Genomic DNA, 22128 nt, shown 5'->3' on the forward strand with positions numbered 1-22128 from the left:
AATCACCGAGCCAACCCTCAACTTTCCTCAAAGTCCTCTTAGGAAAAGTGTTCGCCATTATGGCTGTATACAAAAGCAGAATATTAGTGATGATAATGCATCATAATAGCTATAATAAAGAATTATCGCACTAAAATATATGGTTTTGCTATTCTCAAGTGAATAATCACCATACTTCTAGAGAATCCTTTACTATTTCTACTAGACTCCTACGGTTCCTTCCCTATACTAGGTTTTTCCAACCTAAGGTCGCAACATTTGCTCGATACCAGTGCGGTGACCCGACATACCACTGCATGTTGTAGTATACAAGTCGTTGATATGATCTTTGTGAAGGGGCTTCCTCACAAATTGCCATATCCCTCAGAGTGGTACAACAGAAACATTGCAGGTCATAACACTCCATACTTTATTACAAACATTGTCTTAACAAGTTGGTATTCTCACAGGTCCTATGAGAACACCCTAAGATACTACTTAAGTACGATTACAACTCATAACAAATATAAAGAGCTCAACAACTTATTTAGGTAAGTTCTACGTTGCTCGGCTCTATGATACTAGGGTATGTCACTACTCCTCCACCTCCGTGTCATCTGGTCCGTAGACTATCCCATAGTCTACGCCTTCCACTCCGCCGGTAAGATCAGGTTCATCGTAGACCAACTCGTAGCCTCCTTCTGGTGCTCCATCGTTGATAGCCTCCACTTCGGGATCACGGTCTAGCAAGGGTGTCGAAAGAAAGTGAGTACAGAGGTACTCGGCAAGTTCTAAAAGAATAAAAGGTGTTTGATGCACTAGCTACGACCATTGATCAGAAATCGCGGGTCAATGCATGTTTTGAAAACATTTCTTCAAAAGGTTGCTTTTATTATGAAAACTATGCCCGTCGGTCTTCACGGGTTGACTAGAACTTCGTGGAGTTCCTTTCTGCGCGTTCGCAGTTCCCTTCCCGGAACAAGGAGTGACAGCCACAATTTGATACACTCTGCAGAGGTGCGTTACTTTTCCCACAAGAGATCCCACCCTTTTTGCCATCCGCAGGGACTTGCCCCCGTTCACACTTCCTTTGGTGTGAGGCCAGGTATAAAGATCCAAGCCCACACCGCCTTCTCCGCGACTGCAAACCCACCCTTTTGTCCACCCGCACACCTCCAGTAGACTTTCCCCCGATAATACGGCTTTACTCATGGTGTACTTTGGACAATCCTTCATAGATCGGAAGAGATTAACATCACCAATGGATGGGGATTTAAAAGGATTTCCCAACCTATTGTGGCAGTGCCTCCGGCCCCACCGTCTCTCCGATCCGTTGGCGTGCGAAGGGAAAAGATACAATCGGCTTTTCCAGAGCCATTATAGATCTCATGGTCAACGCGGTTTGTACGGCGCTAGAATCACTGGACGGCATTGGTAATTAATCCTAGGGTGATATAACCCATTGCAATGGAACCTCCACCATATCAACACACACCATGGTTCCATTGCCATCCACATAGTCATATTCATAGTTGGAAAATAATATTTCATTTGCGATGCAGGAATGATAAGTATATAGTTTTGCATTAAAGTAATAGAAAATAATCAAGTTGACATGAGCAAGGGTGAACTTGCCTGTGGACTGCGAGATAGTGCAGTTCAATGCAGTTGATGGAACCTGGACCTCGGGTTCTGTAAGAAGCATCATTGTCCGGTAAGGGCAATGTTATAAAAATCCAAATAATGCAATCATGGATGTATTATTTTATGTTGAATCCCTTTACCCCATTGAGTTATTACAAGTTAGGGTTGTATTTAAGATTTATGTCTTTGACGGTAATTTACAATTGATTTAAAAGTGTTAATCATGGTAATTCACACAAAGTACAACAATTTTCAAAGTAAAATGATTTTACTTGATAATTACCTTAGTCATTCCAAAATAATTTGAAATTATAGAGTTACCTCTATAGTTTTTGGAATAAAAAGAAATATAGTAGTTTTCTGGGAAAAATTCCCTTGTTCAAATGAAATGACTTGGAATAATAGAATCCCATTTTGAAATGTTGGAAAATAAGTATTTGAACTTATTTGAGATTTTCCTTGAATTTTAAATACAAGGAAATAATAATTTAAAATTCCAAGTTATTATTTAAATTCTAAAAATTCATGATTTTGAATTTGTTCCATAATTTCATTTCATATTTTATTCTGGTTAAGATTTATTTTTCATTTATAAATCCAATTTTTATTGGATTTTTAGAGTTGTTTATGATTTATAAAAATTTGATAAAGTTTTGGTCTTTTATTAATTGTAAAATGACCAAAATACCCCCTGGACCCTTATTGGGCCCAGCCCAATTAAACTAACCCAGGGACGGCCCAAATAGGCTGGCCCCCTTTTGGGTTCGGTGGCGCCGAAGCAGCCCACCTCACTCACTCTCACTCGGCCCTCTCCTCACTTGTCTAACCCTAGCCTCTGGCGATCCCGTGGCGATGGCGTCGCCGCCATGGCCGCCGCTCTGCTCCGGCCATCACCGGCCTCCTCCGCCGTAGCCACCTACCGATCTAGAACCGCCTCGAGCAGATCTATCGATCTGTCCGAGCAGTTTTCCTCTCTTCGTCTTCTCCTGGCGGATCGCCTCGATCTGGATCCACTGGAGAATCGCCTCGGGCGATTGTGAAGTTCCGACGAGCTCTCGCCCTCGCCATCGACGTGAGCGCCTCCGAGACCGACCTGGCGCGGGTGCTGCTCGCAGCGCCTGTACCGTCGTCTCCGTGCTTTGTCTTCTTTGTGGTGGTGTTCGTCGGCGTAACGCCGGCGACTACCACAACTTTGCAGCTGCTATGGCCGCGCGGGCACTGCCTCGCCATGCCATAGCTTCTGCCTCCAGGCGCGGGTAAGGTTCTCTGTTCCTCCTCCTACTCCTCTGTGCGCCTCCCCTTGTTACTGTGCTTCTTCCTCCTCATGCTATGTCACTCTCTGGTGATCTTGTGATCATCTAGAGTCATGCTACTGCTGCGCAATCTTGCTGTGCTTCGGTTTACTGCAAGCTTATGGTCAGATTACCAGTTATTGGTACTGGCACATGTCGATTTGCTTGCTGTTCATGTTATGCTTGCTTCTCTGCTACTCCTAGCTTGCTCTATACTTGCCATGCCATGCCGTGCTTGCTTATGGCTTGATATACCTGCTGTTCATGCTTATAGGCTTGCTATGCTTCTTGGTTTATTCATACTTGCTTGTCTAGGTGCACTTGGGTTGCATCTGTGACACGGGTGTGTGTGCCAGCGGTGCCCGTGATATAATTCAAGATTAATTCTCGCAAGCCAATGATCCATTGGATCATTTCTTGCTTGTTGGCTAATCCCTCTGTGTAGCTTGGCTTGCTATGATTGATCAATTTGATCAATAGCTTGTCGATGATTGCTTACTGGCTAATTCGTGGCTATATGAATCAATTATCTAGTGATGCCGATGCTCAAGCATCACCGTGTGGTTGCTTACTTGTCTTTGTTGCTTATTTCTAGCTATCTAGAGTTGCTCTAGTGGCTATGAATTAAGTTGTCTTGCTTAACAAGATATCTTTGCTTGTCATGTTTAGCATGGATCTGTAATAAATTCATGCTTGGATTATTTAATTAGGATGAACTGCTTATGCAGTGATGATTTAAATGTCTTGCTTGTATATGAGTTTGCTGTTCATGATTCTTTTACAAGCAGTTAAAATCTGAATCCATTTCTGGATAGTGATGTGATCTATTTGGCTTTCTTTAATTGGTGCTAAGTGTGATGTGACCTCAGTAGCTTGCTACTGATTGGTTGCTCACATGATTGATTTGATCTTGTTGGCTACTCACTTTGCTTGCATATTTGGGGATCATATTAAGTATGAATGCCAATATGCTTGCCTCGTGAAGAAATCTAGGGTTTCTGATGGTTGCTTGCTTAGGATCTTCTCGTGTAGTCTTAGCTGCTAATCTATGCTATCTCTTTGGTGCTATCTGTGCATGTGATCTTGCTAGTGTGCATCTGTTCATGCTTTCTAGCCTCTGTGCACATGATCTGTATCTGGATAGTGTCTATCTTAGTAGCCTTTGACTGGCAGTAATCCTTGGTGAAAACCAAGTGATGATCTACCCATATGAGCATCTGCTCATCCCATGCTTATGCATATGATGGATTAGATCCATTGGATCTCTTCCAGGAACTAGGTATACCTTGTTCCAGCTCCTAGAAAGTAATGCTTTGTTGATGCTGTCTTGTGGTTTGTGCAAAGCCCTTCACCTCCGGATCTTGGATGATCTTCTCGGGTCACCATGATTTCGATGGCTGAGGTTTTGTGTGTTTGTGCTGTTCTTAAGCAAGAACAAGATGAACTATGTGTTGCTCAAACTTCACCCTTACACAGTGATTCTTATCTCGGTCGATCGTGCACCTTGGTTCTAGGGTTTGTGATCCTTTTATACCATCTCTTCTTTTACTCGACCATGACACACAAGGCCTGGTCACTTTGTGACTCATCCCTTGCATTGCCTTCTTTATTGCTGCCTGACACTTGAGCTGTGTGCTCTCATATGCTTTGAAACTTGAGCCTCTGCAGCTCGCTTTTGGTCTGCTGATCCTATCTTGTCTTGTCCTTGGCTTTGGACAAGCACAAGTGTCTTTGTGACTTGGTTCTCATTCCAAACTGAATATTGTGTCATTTGCTAACTCTAACATTTTGGCTAGTTTGATTCTTTGTTTTGCAGGTTTATGAAGTTGGACATGGCCAGAAGATATTCTCCAAGTCATATCGTCTAGGTTTTAGATTAGGAATAAACTTGTAATCTTCATTTTCATTTCTGTTTCTTATTTATCAATTCTTGTATCAAGAATATTGTAAAGACTTTGTAATCTGTGTTGTTATCAATAAAGCCCAAGTTTTTGTTTATGAGCTTTTGATGATGTGATATTTATATTCTAGGATAAATATTGTATTTGTGATTCACTTTGAAATTCAAAGTTGTTTGAATTCATAAGTTGTTTGAATTATGAATTCCATTCATATTGTTCATTGTTTATTGTTTAATGTATTGACACTTGTCAAATGAAATCAATTCCCCAAATCAAGCAAGATACAAAAGAGATCATGTCGAAATTTCCCTAACTCACATTGCCTAACCCTAAGTGCAAAATGAGAGAGAACCTCGATCCCTCTTAGGTTTAGTTGCAATAAGGCGCGAAAATTTCCCCCGTTTTGCGATGAAATGCACATCCCATTTCTAAATCTACCCTTCGTTGTTCCTATGTTCTGGGTTATTACAGATATTACACCTCCCTTCTTAATAATTAGTGTAATGGCCATGATCCGCCCTGAGATCCCCCCCTCTCTCACTCTCTGTCCTCCAAAAACTTTGTAATGAACCATGTACGCTTTGTGTGTTGCTATAAAATGTTCAGGCCGGCGTAAGTCAGCCGTAGTCCAGGTTAAAAAAAAGAAGCCACGGTACATGTGGCCATTATTTACTTTCCTTGTGAGTTGATGTGTTTCCAAATAAACATGCTCACAATTCACTATGGGCTGGTAGTAGACGTGTATGTTAGACCAAAGCTTTGAAACGACGAGATGTTACTTTCATCCTAGCAATAGAGAGCGGAAAACAAATCTTCCTTGTTATTCTCTCATTTTGTGTTCTTGAAACCTCGTTTGATTATTCCTATCTCAATGAAATCGGACAAAGCTTCCATCCATCACACCAAAAATAAGCGAACGAAAGCAAAACATGTTTTTTAAAAGACAAAATAGAGCACAACACGCTTAAGCAGAGAAGTCCCAACAACAGTGGGCAGAGCTAATCCTGCACTTTCGTTTCTCTTTTCCCGTGTGCGAGCGCGACGACAGTTTGCCAGATGGAGAAAAAGAGGATAGTACAGCACTGCTACAGGGGATTTAACATGCATCCGACATATCCAACACAATGCAGATTTGCAGGACTACCTGCTTGCCTGGGAGACTGAAGTGCGCTGCTTGATCACTTTAAGGCATGAAAGACCAAAACTATCGTTGTTGCACCAGAAAACATCACTGGGAAATATACATCTCAGATTACCGAAGAATGGCACACCGTCACTTAGACAGCATTGTTTTCAGAATGTACAGCCAAGCAGAGATTGGCAAAATTAGTTTTCAGTACGAAGTAGTATTGGGCTGGCAACGGAGGAAACAGAATTCTGAGGCCCACGTATGTACTCCAGCCTTTCCGTCCGAACTCGAATAGCGGCCCGCTTCAAAATTCTTGCCCGTCCCTTTCCAGCGGTCTCACCTCCTGCTTCGGTTTAGTCCCACCTCGCCCAGCCGTAGAGGATCGGACGGAAGAGCACGCTATAAGAAGAGGGCCAGGTGCTCCGTTGTTCCATACTTACCTGGACGGGGTCGACGGGGGATCAAGAAGCCTCGTGGCCTAGGCTAGTGGCCCACATTGCACTTGGTGGGTGCGCTGGCTTACCATCTCCCCAAGTGGGAGAGTGGACGTCATAATTTGTGCTAGAGGGGTACGCGTCCGCGCGGCCCCTGCCAATTCTTCGAAATTAAACTTTAGTCCTTGGCCTGTCTTGCTCAAGGCGTTGAAATCAGATTTTTTGTAAGTTCTGGTCCATATTGAAGTCGATCTGATGAGTAAACTTCGTAACTAAATCGAAAAGCTCCAGTTGCTGAAGTGAATACAGTGGCAAACGGTGTCTGTCTCCCTTGCGTCTAGAGACCGGCGCGCCACCGCCGTTCTGGCCATCGCATCGAGCGCCTCCAACTCGCACTCCGGCCCTCGCAGCCCCCGTGTGCCCCACCCTCTCCACCGCGCCGCCAGCGCCACCCACCGTCGGCTCCGAGTACGGCGCACGGCCCCAACACTCACCGATATAGCAAATCCATGCGCCTTCTATTTTCTGGGGCACCATCTGGGTGCGCGGCGGTTCTGACGAGATGGGGGATGATGATGTGCAGGTGCGGACGCACGCACAGGGCGCTGAGGATGCTTCGACGGGCGCCAGAGATCGCGTCGCCGCCGGTAAGCCATTGCATCACCCCATCTATTTCCGTGGGTGTCATTTGGGGATAAATGCATTTCCAGCTCGATTCCAACTTCCAGATCGCGTGGACCAGTCATTTGGAGAACGAAAACCATTCCAGTGCATCGTTGATAGTACCTCCTTTAGTGATCTAGCGCTGCCAGCAGTAATGGAGGAGGATAAACTGCGTTGGAATTAGCAGGATGTAGTGCATTGTACGCAATGTACAACCAGATTTAACAATTCCTCTCCCATGCTGCCCACATATTTAGACTACCAGGACCATGTTGTGCTTGAAGCAGTCATAAAAGTGGCATTGCATAGTTCTGGGTAGTTAGAGTCGCATACAGTTTTGACCCTGTACTACTGTATGTTCCATTTGGGTTTGATCCCATGCTACTTGTCATAGCAATTTTGTTTGGCTTATCGTTTGGAATATAAACATGTAAAGGGACAACTCGAAAGCATGTCGACCTTCAGTACTGATGGGGCAACCGTTCGAAACCAGGTTTGTGTTCCCTGCATTGGGTGGTCTCCTTATAGGATGACATTGCCGCAACTTCAGGAGCGACCATATCTGTGCACGTAAGTCCCAGTTTGCAGTGCAGTGTTCATAATCTCATTCTTAATGTCCCTTTAGATGAAAATTAATATAGTTAATAGACACTCCTTATTTTTCATGGCTACTCTGAACACTATGTTAGCCTTAGTTGCCTGACAGTTCCTCAAATTTACATGGGAATATGGTGGTCTTTGTATGTTAAATTCCTGGGCTGACCTGAATGACTGCATGTTGAGTCCAACAAAATCCAGAAAATTTGCCTGGTGCATGCCGAAGAGGATTCTCCTCGCTTTTACTTCTTTGTGCACTTCGCTTAGCTTTAGCCAAAAGTACTTCTTGTTTTTTTTTCCGCCACCATGGTTTCTCACTTGTTTAAATGTATCTTGTCTTTTTAGGCTGCTCTTGATAGTAGGTGATCTTGTTGATTTATAGAAGAGCTGCAGACGTTTGCATTAATTCATTTATGGCTATCCAGTTCATGTATTCATAACCAGTAATGCTTCTGGCTCAGCTCTGTTTTCACTTAGATATATGCAAATATGTAACACTAGTAGTTATCAATTATTTGAATTATAATAAACCAGCCTACCACTTCTTCAATCTTTCTCAAACTTGCACAACTTGAGGCAAACATGGATTTGATATACTGCTTTGTGGAGGTCAAAAAGCGTATCAGCTTATCCTTCATATGTTCAAATGCTGAAAGTTGCAGGTTTTTAGCAAATACCAGTGCTTCTTTTGGAGCTTTTAACACAAGTAGGTCGGTTGTAAATGACTGAACATGTAAATTTCGGCTAACATTTAGATTGGGTAATGATAATATGGTATAACGAGTACAATTTGTTTGTATGAAAGTGAGACGGCGATACTTGTATAAACATCATATCTGATCCCATTTTAGTAAGCTTCCATCTGTAGATGCAATGACTAATCGAGTTATAGACATTCTGAACTGTTGTTTCTTATTTTTCTGATTGAAAGTAGTCTGCTTGCATGCTTGAATTGATGGGACTGGTACTCGAAAGAAATATTCAGTGCAGTGTTCATATTCTCCTCACCTCCCTCCTGCATTCGCAAATTTTTCACTCACGCCTATTTCCGCAGCCATTGCAGACATGGACAAGTGCAGCGAGAAGCCCTCGCTGCTTCTGTGGGAACACCTAGGATCGGGCACCACTGCAAGTGAATGGCAGCAGAGGCGACGATCTTGTGTGCATCTAGGACCACCTTCGCTGCATCGCTGCCTACCCCGACTTCATGTTGCGTCGCTGTCATGTTAATTAATATTTTCTCCATGTTATTTGTTACAAACCTTCTTTTGGTGTCCACACCTGTCTTGACTGAAATATCGTACAAAGAAGTACATGCCATCGTCATCTTCATCGTCTTCATGATCCAAAGGTACTTTATCTGCTTGCATTTGTCAATTCATTTTCTTACCGGACAAAACAACACTTGTTTTTTTTTTTTTTCGAGGTTGACGGGGGGGCAAAAACCCCACCGCTTGTTGCATTCCATCGAAAGTAGCCTGGCAGGCCCATGATCTTACAATCAGATTAGAGATATTACAGGGGGATACAAGGGAGAAGAAGACAATTAAAAGACAGAAAAGGAAAACAACTAGAAACAGGGGAAACACAAAGGGAAGGGGAGGTTAGCATTCGAAGCCAACTGAACCCCCCGGATGACAGCATCTCAAGGAGCGACAACCACGACTTGGCAAGGCGAGCGACGGGCGAGGACCTGCAAAACCGAGACCAGCACAGTCGAAGGGCGTCGGATAGCCGAGACTGGGGCGACGACACCGGTGTGCCGACCCCGTGGTCGAAGGGCGATGCAGAAACGAGTCCACCACCACAAGGCACGACCAAAAGCAAAGTCGCAACCAGAACACCACCTTGAGTACCTCAAGTCGACAGCCGAGGAGGATCTCCGGTGAGAACCTCAACACCAAAGGCAAGTAGCCCCAGGAATAGGTAGTGGAATACGTGGAGACCGGACAAGAGCACACCAAGAATCGTCACCGGCACGATCGAAGGGCGTCGGATAGCCGAGTCCGTGCGACGACACCGGTGTGCCGTCGGCGAAGCCGAGGGGCGTTGCGCCGCCGAGACCAAACACAGTCGAAGGGCATCGGATAGCCGAGACTGGGGCGACGACACCGGTGTGCCGCCCCCGTAGTCGAAGGGCAGCGCAAGCCGAGGCCACCCCGGGACGTCTAGGCAGCACCGCCTGAGCCACCATGACCACAGCTTCATCCTGCAAGGAAACGAACCGAGGGCCGGCGAGAAGACAAGAGGCGATGCCGCCCGACACAGGTCAGGCTCCAAGACGAAGCTCCAAACAGCGCCATCGCCTGACCCGGAGAAGTCCAGGTCTGGGATTTCTCCCGGAGCACTGACATGAGGAGCACAGATGGTGCTTCCCACTCCGCATCGGAACAGGCCGTCCTCACCACCTCAACAGCACCAAAGTCGCGAAGTAGAGGGCCCTTCCCGAGGCTGAAGGGCAGCCGGCCGGCCCAATCCCGCAAGACGCCCCCGGGGCCAGATCTTCCGCGCGAGATCTTCCGCAGCCGGAGGAGTCCGACAAGGACAAGGAGCCAACCGTCAGCGCACCGGCCAGGGACGCGAGGAGCAGCAGCCACCGGCGCCGAAGCGACCAGCCGTCGCGAGGAAGAGGCGCCGCACGGGAGCGGAGCTCGAGAGGCAGGGGAGGAGGTCGGCGAGGACGAACCGAGGGGCGAGAGCGCCGAGCCGCCGCCGACGATTCACGGACGCGAGGAGCAACCCGGCCGCCAAAGCAGAACAAGGGACGGGAGGTCTCGTTTTTGGATTGTTTGGGGGAAACAGAGAGATGCTCCCCGCCGCCGCCGTCCGCCGTGGGGCGGCCTCCTCCGGCGGTGGCGGGGGCTGCGGGCGAGGTAGGTGGGGGAGGCTGTGGCGGCGGCGCGGGGGGTCGCCTCAGAATCGCCCAGGGGCGACCCGGAGGCGGGTTAGGGTTTCTCCGCAATATAAACTGTTCATTGAGCAAAAAACAACACTTGTCAATTTAGAGTTCTGTCATGACACATATGACATGTAATTTTACACATGGTGTTTGTTATCATTGATAGCTCAGCGGGTAGAGCTTGTAGGAATTTTGGAAAACTCTGCTCCTGAAATAGTTCTTTTGGAGCTATGACAAAGATCCTCGTGATTTTGTTAGTCATGATTCAAATCTAGAATTTTTCTACAGCGGAAGATCCTATATCATCTTTGTACCAAACAATTTTCTACAACTAGTTTTAGTTATTAAGTGTTTTACTGTTTTTCAACAGCCAGCTATTTTTCCATATGCCACATTATATTATAGGGTATGAATTTCTGAAAATGCTCTGTCATTTGGTTCAGGAAATGATCTTGACTTTCCAACCCCATGACCATCGAAGCTTTAGCCCTACAAGATGCTGTTGCTTTTGTGGTTAAGAGGAATTACAATCGTGTTGTGTTTGAGGTGGACTGCGCTGATGTAATGATGTAAAAAGTACAATTTGTTCACCTTCGCTGTGCATCTAGGACCACCTTCGCTGTGCCGCTGCGTACCCCGACTCCAGGTTGCGTCGCCGTCATGTTAACTAATATTTCTCCATGTTATGTGTTACAAACCTTCTTTTGGCGACATAATTCCTACACATGTTTTATATTTAGATTTCGTTTGATGGGCACTAGTCCACACCTGTCTTGACTTGAAATATGGTACAAAGAAGTACATGCCATCGTCATCTTCATCGTCTTCATGATCTAGCGGTACTTTATGTGCTTGCATTTCTTAATTCATTTTTCTTACCGGGCAGAACTGCACTTGTGAATTTAGAGTTCTGTCATGACACATATGACATGTAATTTTTACACATGGTTCAGTGGGCAGGGCTTGTAGAAAAACTCTGCTCCTCAAATTTCTAAAAAATTGACTCTACTGATTTTGGGAAACGGCACAACACAAATAGTTTTAGTTCTTTCCTCATGATTTTGTTAGTCATGATTCAAATCTAGACAATTTCTACAACAGAAGATCCTATAACTTTTTTGTTTAGAGTACCCTACAATTTTCTACAACTAGTTATTATGTGTTTCAACAACACCCATCTATTTTTCCTTATGTTATGTTATATTGTAGGGTATGCATTTCTGAAAATGCTCATTTGGTTCAGGAAATGATCTTGTCTTTGTAAATGGTTCTCTGCCAAAAAAACATACTTGTTCCATTTGTGAGTGCTAAGAAAAATAATTCTCAGGAGCCTGGTGCAAATTTTATCCAGGACTGTCCAACATGTCTAACTGTCGATGTCATTATTCACAAAAATTATGTTCAGTATTAGGTTAGATTAACGGGAGTACTCAAACACCTGTGCATTTGACTAGTAGATGCTTGAATATTTTGTCTTGTGTCATTTCCAGTCTGTCCGCAATGAGAAAGAATGTTCTGGCCCAGTGCTATGGCAGTGACATTACTCGCAAAAGGAAGTTGGTAGAGAAGCAAAATGAAGGGAAGAAGCGCATGAAACGAGTAGGATCCGTCAGTATTCCTCAAGAAGCATTCCATGAGCTACTAAAGGTCTCCAGTTCAAAATACTTGAGCTGTATTTTAGTGTTTTAGCCTCATATAGTCATCTTCTAGAAGGTAAGTTTTCTTATGTGGTTCTGCACATCATGTCTCCAGCTTCCAGAGTATAGCCTGGTCTGCATCATAGTTCACCGGGTATATACTGCTGTTTTGAGTTGAAGAGTGTAGCAGGATGTTGTGCATCACCACTGGTCCACAAGGCTTATTTCATTGTGAGAAATTCCAAATTAGCGATGACAAATAATATGAATTTTCTTTGTGAGAGATGACAGATGTATCATTTTCTTTCCGAGATGACAGATTTGTGAGCTCATAATTAAATTGGTAATACTGATGATGAACCAAATAACGACTTGCATGACTGCCGAGAACATATGGTAATTCATGATCCACTGACTTCTTTTTAAACTCACGAGTACTTGTGCAGTGCAATGGTGGATACTCAATCTTTTCTGCACCTCTCACAAAGTTCTGTGTATCTGATTCCACATTCATGGGAACAACATATGCCTCTGTACCTCTCACGGTCTCACCAAGTTCTGTATGTGTGATATATATCTTGCCATTATTTATTTGCGGGCTTGATTATTGATTGCAAAAACGGTCTGGTACTATTTATATTATGTCTTTGTTCATGTATACATTCTTCTGTTTTCATGAATGTCCATCCTAATACAAATAATTAATAATAGGAAGATGCAAGCTCCTCTGTATCATGTAATACAAACCAGGTCAAGCTCCTTTTATGTTATTTGATTGTCCTTTGTTGTCGACTTATTGTCCTTCATTATCAATACAATGCATCAATCAACACGGGAACGGCATTGGCGTGACAAAATCGTTTGTTTGACAAACAGAAACTTGACCGAGCTTGGAAAAATAATAATTGTATAACGATTATTTTTGATTAGGGTCCTTTTCTGGCTTCTAATTATTCCGAGTCCATTTGATGTTTGAGCTGGAATTTTTTTCTGAATTAGTTGATTTGTTGCATCAATTAAAGGAGGAGTAAAGTCTGTATTAAACCTTGAGTTCGTAGAGCATGTCCGGATCAAACCCTGAACTATCAATCCCTGAAATCAGCACCCTATGCTTATTAATCCTGAGCAATTTAAACCTTGGACCTGTTCGGACTAGTTTGGCGCACCAGAATGAAGACAATCCCGGCAGGGATCGCCCTCCACTCTCCTCCACTCTCGAATCAATTTTACCTTTCCGTTCTCATCTCAAACAATTATCATCAAATTGCAACCGTAGCTAGTCTCCTGGGAGAACAATGGTGAGCTCCCGAAAAAACGAAGACGATCTTGTCGGCGGCGAGATCCTTGAAGTTCCTCTTATAGTAGAGCACCGGTGGTGGGCGTCCAACGGCGCTGCGTCGGACCTCCGCGATAGCTCGGACTCGGAGGCCTCCCTGTCCCCTGCCTCCTCCCGCTTTTCGCACTCGTCGTCCTCCTCCAGCTCCGGTGGCGACGACGACCTTCACGATGTCAATCCCATTTCTCCAGAAACTGCAGCCCCTGACCACAACGACCCTCCCCGCCTCCGCCCCGTCCACCACCGTGACTCCAGCCTTCGGGCGTAGCTACGTACAGGAAACTGAGCCTAACAACGACTTGTTGTTTGTGTGCAGGTTAAGTGTTTGTGTTAATGATAATGGCATGGACAGGGATGATGCTGTTGCAGCAACATCACATCGGCATATTTACTCCAACTTTGACCCAGTAGTGCCATGTCCACCCTCCACTGCTTGCACACAGTCATTGCCTTGTAGCAAAGAACGGCAAAAGGAAAACTTACTCAGGAGCATGGAAAAAAATAGCGCGCTATTTCGGCGCTAATAGCACGCTATAACGTTTTTAGACAGCCCATACTATATCATTTCGCCGCTATAGCGTGCTATAGCGCGCTATTAGCACGCTAATAGCATATTTTTCGGCCGACGCTATTTTGTTATAGCGCGCTATTTTTTTTCCTTGCTCAGGAGTGAAGGGGAGAGAGAAATATATCAAGGAGAGAGATGATCATGACATACGGGCCACATTACTCAGTGATAGTGGATGGTGATCCCGGCCGGGATCAAATCATTTCCGGTGCGCCAAACTAGTCCCAACTGATCCAAGGTTTAAATCGTCCGGGATTGATAAGCACAGGGTGCCGATTTCAGGGATTAAAAATTCAGGGTTCAATTCCGACACCATCTACAAGTTCAAGGTTTAATACAGACTTTACTCATTAAAGGAGGGATTGGGACCAAATGTTAGTGATTAGTCACAACGGGGATAGGGTCAGGGGGCAGGGTGTGGATGAAATCCACTACATACAAGATTAAATCCATTGCAGCTGAACAAATCCTTATGTGATAGGGCAACCGTTTGCTGCCCCAAATTTGCAGCACAAGAGTTCATTTTTTTTTGGGCATGATGCAAAAATATAGGGCATGAATTTTAGGGATAGAGCTGTTTTTAGGCCTTTCGTGTCCTAAAAATCAGTTATTTTACTTTTGCATCTATTGGGACATGACCTAGTTACGAAAATTCGGGTGCAATTTGCTTTTGCCTTTTTTTAAGGGTTAAGTGCATTTTTGGTCCCTTAAATCTTGCGAAAGTCTAGTTTTGGTCTCTCAACTATGTTTTGGTCTAAATCTGCCTCAAACTCTTAATTAAGTCTATTTTTCGTCCCCAACGTCGGTTTAATGATGGTTGACCGAGTTTGACTCTCCTTTTCTGCCATCATGGACATAATTGGCTGGTTTTAATCTACATGTGATCATTTTTCCTTAGCCAATAAATAGAAAAATATACTTGCCCTAACATACATGTGTGCCGCCTCCACCTTTCTCGTTTGGTGCGGCAATCCTCGCCACTTCAGTCGCCTCCGCCTTTCCCCCAAACGTAAAAGCCCTGGCATGTCCACGATTTTGCCTTTCTCGCCCGGCTTATCCACCCTAGTAGTATGAGGCGCCGTCGCTAGGTGTTGTGGAAGAGTTAGGGTTACTACATCAATCAAATGAATAATTATCATGTTCTCACCGCCGAACGTTCAAAAAGCTAATTGCATAACTTATCTCAAGGTGAGACGGTCCTACGTGGACTAAACCTGTTGAAATCATTCCACGGTGATAAAAAAGAGTCAAAAACCGGTCAACCATTGTTAAACCGCTACCAAGAACCAAAATTGGACTTAATTAAGAGTCTGAGGACATGTTTAGACTAAAGCAAAGTTAAGGGATCAAAGTTTGACTTTTGCAACACATGAGAGACCAAAAATACACTTAACCCTTTTTTTAATCAGGCACATCCATTGTTGACGAAGTCGTTCCATGGTTATGTTCTTGGCCTTCTCATGATCAGAAACTTTCAGCTATCAAACGGGTTGATCATTCTTTTGATCTGTTAGCTAGGTGGAGAATGCATTCCAAGCTTTGGCAGCTTCGATCGCCGATGTGTATCCACAGGTTGTTTTTTCTTTCACGGGATACTTCATATTTCTTGTAATTCCGTTTCTAACTATATGTTGAGTGATCATCTCTGTGACCCCCCAAAAACTCGTTAGACCTACGTGCATCCACAAGATGCTCTCTCTTACCCCAAAAATATTTTAGAAGAAAGAAAAGGTAAACTTGTTTTCTGTTAGAGAGGAGAGGAGACACTGCAATGAGTCGAATACAGGAGATAATGGGACTTGGAAAAATACCTCAGCCAGATTGGCACAGCTATCGCAGCTCTTAAGGCCCACGTACGTCGCTGGTAATTTGCGAAGGCCCGCCCAAGCTTGTACAAATGCGAGCCCATCTAACGTACGAGAGGATGCTGCTGTCCCGCACGCGGCTGCTGCGCTTCGGTGGTTTAGTCCCACCTCGCCCAGCCGGACAAGATCGGACGGGAGAGCACGCTATAAAAGGAGGTACAGGTGCGACATTGTTCCATACTTACCTGGACGGGGTCGACGGGGGATCAGGAAGCCTCGTGGCCTAGGCTAGTGGCCCACATTGCACTTGGTGGGTGCGCTGGCTTACCATCTCCCCAAGTGGGAGAGTGGACGTCGTAATTTGTGGTAGAGGGGGTACGCGTCCGCGCGGCCCCTGCCAATTCTCGAAAATTAAATTTTGGTCCTTGACTTGCTTGGTTGATGGGTCCCGAGTTAAGATTTGTCGGTTCATTTGGGCCTTGTTTCGTGAATGAGTTCTCAATTTGGACATTTAATAATGAGGATTGCAAACCCGCGCGGCCAAGCTTTAAGCCTAGGAGAGAATGGCCATGGCGTCCAGCATCTGCCTCCCCTCGCCACTCGCTACGGCCGCCTCCGCCGTCCGCGTCGTCGCCTCGCGCGCTCCCACCTCTAACCCCGGCCGCCGCCTCCGTGGACTCCACTCTCACGCCCGCGCCGCCGCGGGGATGGACGCCTTCCACGTGTCGTCGCCAGGGCGGGACGCCGAGCCGCTGCTCCACCCCGGGGCGGCCGCCACTCACCGTCGGCTCCGAGTACGGCGCACGGCCCCAGTCCTCAAACCGCCCAAATATAGCCAATTCACGCGCGCGCCTTCTATTCTGGGGCGCCACCATCTGGGTGCGCGGCGGGTTCTGACGAGATGGGGGGTGGTGATGTGCAGGTGCGGACGCACGCGCAGGGCGCCGAGGAGGCTTCGGTGGGCGCCGGAGGTGGAGGCGCCGCCGCGGAGGCCGACTACTCGCTGGCGGCCATCATCCTCCCGTAAGTCCATTGCTGGCCCAATCAGTGCCTTGGGGATAATGCATTTGTGGCTCCATTCCACCTTCCAGATCGCGTCAATTTATCAAACCAATTGCCATGTGGAATTAGGGTTCTACCATAGCATAAGTACATGAGCAGAATGCATTGTAAGAAATGCACTACCTTATTCAACATTGTATTCTGTCATGCTGCCCATACTCTGCCAGGATTTTTTTCCATGTTATAAACCATGATCCTTCTGCTTTAAGTAATCATAAAAAGGGAATCGCATAGTTTAGGATAGTCATGTTTCCATATCATTTTGACTACAGACTATGTTGCATCTCGATTTGATCCATTGTTACTCGTCGTAGCAATTCTATCTGGTTTATCAATTGGAAGATAAATATGTAGAGGCACAATTCTCGAGCACGTTGAGCTTCCAATACTAATGGGCCAATGTTCGGAATCTAGGTTTGTGTTCCCTGCATTGGGTGGTCTCCTTTTCGGATATGACATTGGAGCGACTTCAGGAGCGACCATATCTGTGCACGTAAGTCTCAGTTTGGCGGTTCCACAATGTCTTGTCATAGCAATTCTGTTTGGTTTATCGATTTCAGCTTCAGACCATATATCTGACGCTCACTCTCACACGGTTGCTTCCTCATTCTTCAGTCTGCTACTCTCAGTGGTACCACTTGGTTCGGCCTCTCTTCCGTGCAGCTAGGGCTTGTGGTAATCCTTTTGGAAGATTCCTGTGCTTTATAAGCTTTTTCGCTCCGCGTTCGTAATCAAGAACATTCTTGTGCTTAATGAGCTTTATTGTCCTGTTATTTAGGCGAGTGGTTCACTTTATGGTGCTCTTGGCGGATCAATTCTCGCGTACCGCATTGCAGATTTTCTAGGTGATTTGAAACTACGGAGTACTTCAATGTTCCTTACTATGTATAAATTCATTGCACTTGAAACTAAATAACTGCTACTACACATCTTGCTGCAGGCAGAAGAGTAGAATTGATAACGGCAGCTGGATTATATATTTCTGGTGCTTTGGTCACTGGATTTGCTCCTAATTTTGTAGTTCTGATCATAGGCCGTCTCCTTTACGGAATTGGCATTGGTTTGGTGAGTAGCTCTGCAACCATAACTATTTGGTTCAAATGAATATGGGCAGATGAACTTGTGGGTACCAGTACTTAGATATTCAATATACCGACACGTGGAAACTGAGAGGAATATAATTGAAAGGAGCATATCCATGATCAACCTTAGCCTGGAAGAGATATTAAAGCAATCCTGTTCTGTCACTTTATAGTTATGCCACTGAACCGCCATGGTCCTCTATGCCAGGCAATGCATGGTGCTCCTCTTTATATTGCAGAGACATGTCCTCCACAAATACGTGGAACATTGATATCCTTGAAGGAGCTGTTCATTGTATTAGGAATACTGGTAACTCTCTCCTCCTACATTGCCTTAAAAAAACTATGTTCTCTCTTACAGATGTTATAATCACACCTCTGTATACGTTTTAATGCCTAACTGACCATTTATTAATATAACATTTTACAGTTTGGATACCTCGTAGGGAGCCTTGAAATTGATGTTGTAGGAGGATGGCGGTACATGTTTGGTTTTGGTGCTCCGCTGGCAGCTATAATGGCTGTTGGTATGTGGACTCTACCACCTTCACCTAGATGGCTGCTTCTAAGGGCAGTGCAAGGAAAAAGTCCTGTGGAAGACAACAAAAAGAAAGCAATACAAGCCCTGAGAAGACTGAAGGGCCCGTCAGCAAGTGACAAGGTTTTGACAGATGAGGTTGAAAATAATCTCGCCTCAATTAGGGCTGCCTATGCAGATCAGGAATCCGAAGGAAGCATTTTCCAAGTATTCGAGGGAGCAAGCTTGAAGGCCTTCACTATTGGAGGAGGACTGGTTCTCTTCCAACAGGTATTTGTCCTTTCAGCCCCGCTAATAAGCAGATAAACTAAATTTAAAATATGACCATCCTTTCATAATTTTGAAATTATCCGTGCCTTTAAGCTGAAGTCAAAGGTCCTTTGCATCTACCTCGTAATATAAAATAAGTTTTCTTTTGGCTTGAGAGGTTGAATCCATAATGAAAAATTCTAGAATTATTCGTGTATTAATCTCAAACTACTTTGGGCCTACTAACATTCATAATATTGATTAATATATGAACTTAACTTATTGATGACACCAAGTAAGCTAAAGTGCTAAACTCTTACCTGGCAGATAACAGGCCAGCCAAGTGTTCTATACTACGCAACCTCCATTCTTCAGGTACCTCAGTTTTGCCCGGAGCTGTTCAATTGGTTCTTTTGATATTAAACGAAATGGAAGTAGGAGCATTATAGATTGTCGTATTGCTGCATTGCTTTGATGCATACAATATAATTTGTTATCTATGTCTGTCTTCTGTAGACTGCTGGGTTTTCAGCTGCATCTGATGCTGCAAAAGTGTCGATTTTGATTGGGCTGTTCAAGGTAATACTATGGAGCTAGCTCATTACTGTACACCATAGATCATAAAATGTAACAGTTCTATCCTTTTTGCAGTTTCTGATGACAGGTTTTGCGGTGTTTAAAGTCGATGATCTTGGAAGGCGGCCATTGTTGATAGGAGGAGTTAGTGGAATTGTGAGTAACTTTGCTCTTTTCTATGTCTTGTGTAAGCTATATGATTTGGAACAGAAAGCGCCGTCCTCGCTCCTCACCACCTATTTGACTCCTACTAGGCATAGATACTCAACGATAGATTATGAACATAAATCTACCATTATGACTTAGATTGTTAAAAACCTTTGTAACTTCAGTAAGTTTCATCAGACATCTGAACAGCTGTATACATGATATTGTAGGTTCGGAGTGCCTTATCTCTAGTTTCCTTTCTTAGTTCTGAATGTAATCCTTTATGTACTGTATATATGGTTTGGAACAGAAAGTGCCGTCCTCAGTCCTCACCACCTATTTGACTCCTACTAGGCATAGATACTGAACGATAGATTATGAACATAAATCTACAATTTATGATTAGTTTCTAAAAAAAACCTTGTAACTTCGGTAAGTTTGATCCGACATTTGAACAGTTGTATACATGATATTAGTAGGTTCAGAATGCCTTTTCTCTAGTTTTCTTTTAGTTCTGAATGAGTAATCCTTACGCTTTCTTCCTCAACCTGGAAATGCAGACCATCGCACTGTTGCTTCTAGCAGCATACTACAAGATTCTGAATGGCTTCCCTTATGTTGCTGTTGGTGCTTTGCTTCTATACGTTGGCTCTTACCAGGTTGGTATTTTACTTGTGTAGGGGGAGTCTATGAGTGCTAAGTGAGTACAAGACACTGAGTTTTTGTTGCGTTTCAGGTGTCGTTTGGTCCAATAAGCTGGTTGATGGTCTCTGAGATCTTCCCGCTCCGAACAAGGGGACGTGGAATCAGCCTTGCGGTACTTACAAATTTTGGCTCAAATGCTTTGGTGACATTTGCCTTCTCACCTTTGCAGGTAATGTCTACACAAACTCTGTTCTCCTTAGTTATTTTTTCGTCAATTGCTGAACAACCATTTCTACATGTATCCTGTTCTTGCGCTAATCCTGACCCTGTAATGGCACAACCTACATAACCATAGAAAATAGTGTGCAGCCGACAGATGTGTGAACAAACCGAGCACGTGCGCCAACCAAATAACCCGGCTTTTTTATGTTTACAGGGGTACCTTGGCCCAGCCAACATCTTCCTTCTGTTTGCAGCCATATCGGTGCTCGCCCTTGTGTTTGTCATCCTCATCGTTCCAGAGACCAAAGGGCTGAGCCTGGAGGATATCGAGTCTAAGATCCTGAAGTGAAAACACACACGGTGTAAAGCTCTTCATGCTGATTTTGTTTGTGTACGTAGTCCCTCCGTACTAAAATAAGTGTTGCAACTTTATCTAAATACAGATGTATCTATGATTAAAATATCTAGACAAAGTTGCGACACTTACTTTAGAACGGAGGTAGTATGTAAGTTGATATAGCTGTACATGCATCTGTAGTTCTACTACTAGTGACGACCACGCTTACACGGCCTCATGTTCGTTCATGCGTGTAACTCTGATGCTGATGTTAACAGTATATGTGTAAATGTATATCTATCGTCAAAGGGAAAGTCAAATCGCCATCCAGCTGCGTCCACATCGCACTTAACAAAATACACTGTCGCCATTTTAAAAGGACACAAAAATTCATGGAGGTTGAACATTGTAACACTCGTATTCCATTCCATTAGGACACGGCTAAATCACTCGTCGCTTCATGTCAGCTGGGTAGTTTGCCATCCACGTATGGTCGCCGTGAACATAATAGTATATCGACGAACTGTGCTGGCTTAGAGATTGTTTATGCGAGTTATGTTTACCTGTTCTGTTGGTAATCTGACAGCCAAAAGCACGAGCCATGATCAACATCGCTATTAACCGGGGCGTAACGCGTTCGCCCCTAGTCTTGTTTAATCTGACCCACACAAATTAAACACACATATACTATTGCAAGTCAACCTGATCGTCAAGTGAAAATGAGGCGTACAGAGACACCACAATTATTGCCATTGTTTTAAGCATTTAAAATAGGCCCATCCGCAGTATTTGGCGCTTGCTCCTGTTCCTGTCCAGATGATCCGACCTATGTATCTTGCCCGTATCCCGTCCAAGTACATGTGGTCATGGTGTACCGGCGTTATACGTAGGGAGATGCAAAGAGGTAACGCGCACTAAAATAAATCCAGGAAAATACAGTGAGCTTGCCAAATTAGAGACGTGCATTTCTTCCTATATACAGTATGTTTAGTCCATCTCCCCATCCATCAATTTCCTCATCACTGGTTCGAGTGGTTTCGTTCAACAAAATGTACTGTACACAAAAGAAAACATTCTACTCCGTATAAGCCAGGTCAGTCTGATAGGTCGATGGGGATGCGAAGAACAGGTCGGCAGGGCGATCGTACACTGTTGGTGACGCTCAAGGGTTGGGCCGGGCAATTATGTACCGGGCGTCCAACGTCAACACACGCCAAGAGAGAACGAAATGGCACAAAACGCCCATTAGCTCCCACGATTAGCGAAACTAAATTACATAAACAACTGCCCACTGAACTGACGGCGACAATTGCTCAGGATTGTAATTATTGACGTTTTCTTCTGAGCGATTAGTATTTTTTAGGACCATATATGCATCTGGGAAGC

General features: G+C 44.6%; 1 protein-coding gene, 1 long non-coding RNA gene and 2 other non-coding genes across 6 annotated transcripts; all 4 read left to right on the forward strand.

Moving 5' to 3' along the window:
* The first annotated feature begins 6377 nt into the window (after positions 1-6377).
* Positions 6378-6536, forward strand: LOC127297724 (U1 spliceosomal RNA). The gene has a single exon (XR_007849414.1). It is a non-coding gene; the product is annotated as a U1 spliceosomal RNA (small nuclear RNA).
* Positions 6394-12520, forward strand: LOC127292078 (uncharacterized). Of its 3 annotated transcripts, none has more exons than XR_011742426.1 (4): positions 6394-7026; positions 8694-8990; positions 10982-11377; positions 12029-12520. It is a non-coding gene; the product is annotated as an uncharacterized lncRNA (long non-coding RNA). The 3 variants fall into 3 exon arrangements; XR_011742427.1 differs by having other exon boundaries at positions 10982-11184; XR_011742425.1 differs by lacking the exon at positions 12029-12520 and having other exon boundaries at positions 6394-6847; positions 6963-7026; positions 10982-11358.
* Positions 12521-16121: 3601 nt separating this feature from the next.
* Positions 16122-16281, forward strand: LOC127297746 (U1 spliceosomal RNA). Its single transcript, XR_007849436.1, has one exon. It is a non-coding gene; the product is annotated as a U1 spliceosomal RNA (small nuclear RNA).
* LOC127292077 (D-xylose-proton symporter-like 3, chloroplastic) lies at positions 16138-21068 on the forward strand. The gene is made up of 14 exons (XM_051321426.1): positions 16138-16678; positions 16807-16907; positions 17361-17439; positions 17562-17621; positions 17725-17791; positions 17887-18011; positions 18237-18338; positions 18459-18836; positions 19143-19190; positions 19332-19394; positions 19467-19547; positions 20099-20197; positions 20275-20412; positions 20620-21068. Exons 1-14 carry the CDS (start codon positions 16448-16450, stop codon positions 20752-20754), a joined length of 1707 nt encoding a protein of 568 aa, XP_051177386.1. The 5' UTR covers positions 16138-16447; the 3' UTR covers positions 20755-21068.
* Positions 21069-22128: the final 1060 nt, after the last annotated feature.

The sequence above is a fragment of the Lolium perenne genome, chromosome 4, assembly GCF_019359855.2.
Source record: "Lolium perenne isolate Kyuss_39 chromosome 4, Kyuss_2.0, whole genome shotgun sequence".
Classification (NCBI taxonomy): Eukaryota; Viridiplantae; Streptophyta; class Magnoliopsida; order Poales; family Poaceae; genus Lolium; species Lolium perenne.

Bases quoted from the DNA above. Each gene is read 5' to 3' on its own strand.
- LOC127292077 (XM_051321426.1), top strand. From the start codon at position 16,448: ATGGCCATGGCGTCCAGCATCTGCCTCCCCTCGCCACTCGCTACGGCC. The intron at 16,908-17,360 runs GTAAGTCCATTG...TTCGGAATCTAG, and splicing joins CTGGCGGCCATCATCCTCCC to GTTTGTGTTCCCTGCATTGG. The intron at 18,837-19,142 runs GTATTTGTCCTT...CTTACCTGGCAG, and splicing joins GACTGGTTCTCTTCCAACAG to ATAACAGGCCAGCCAAGTGT.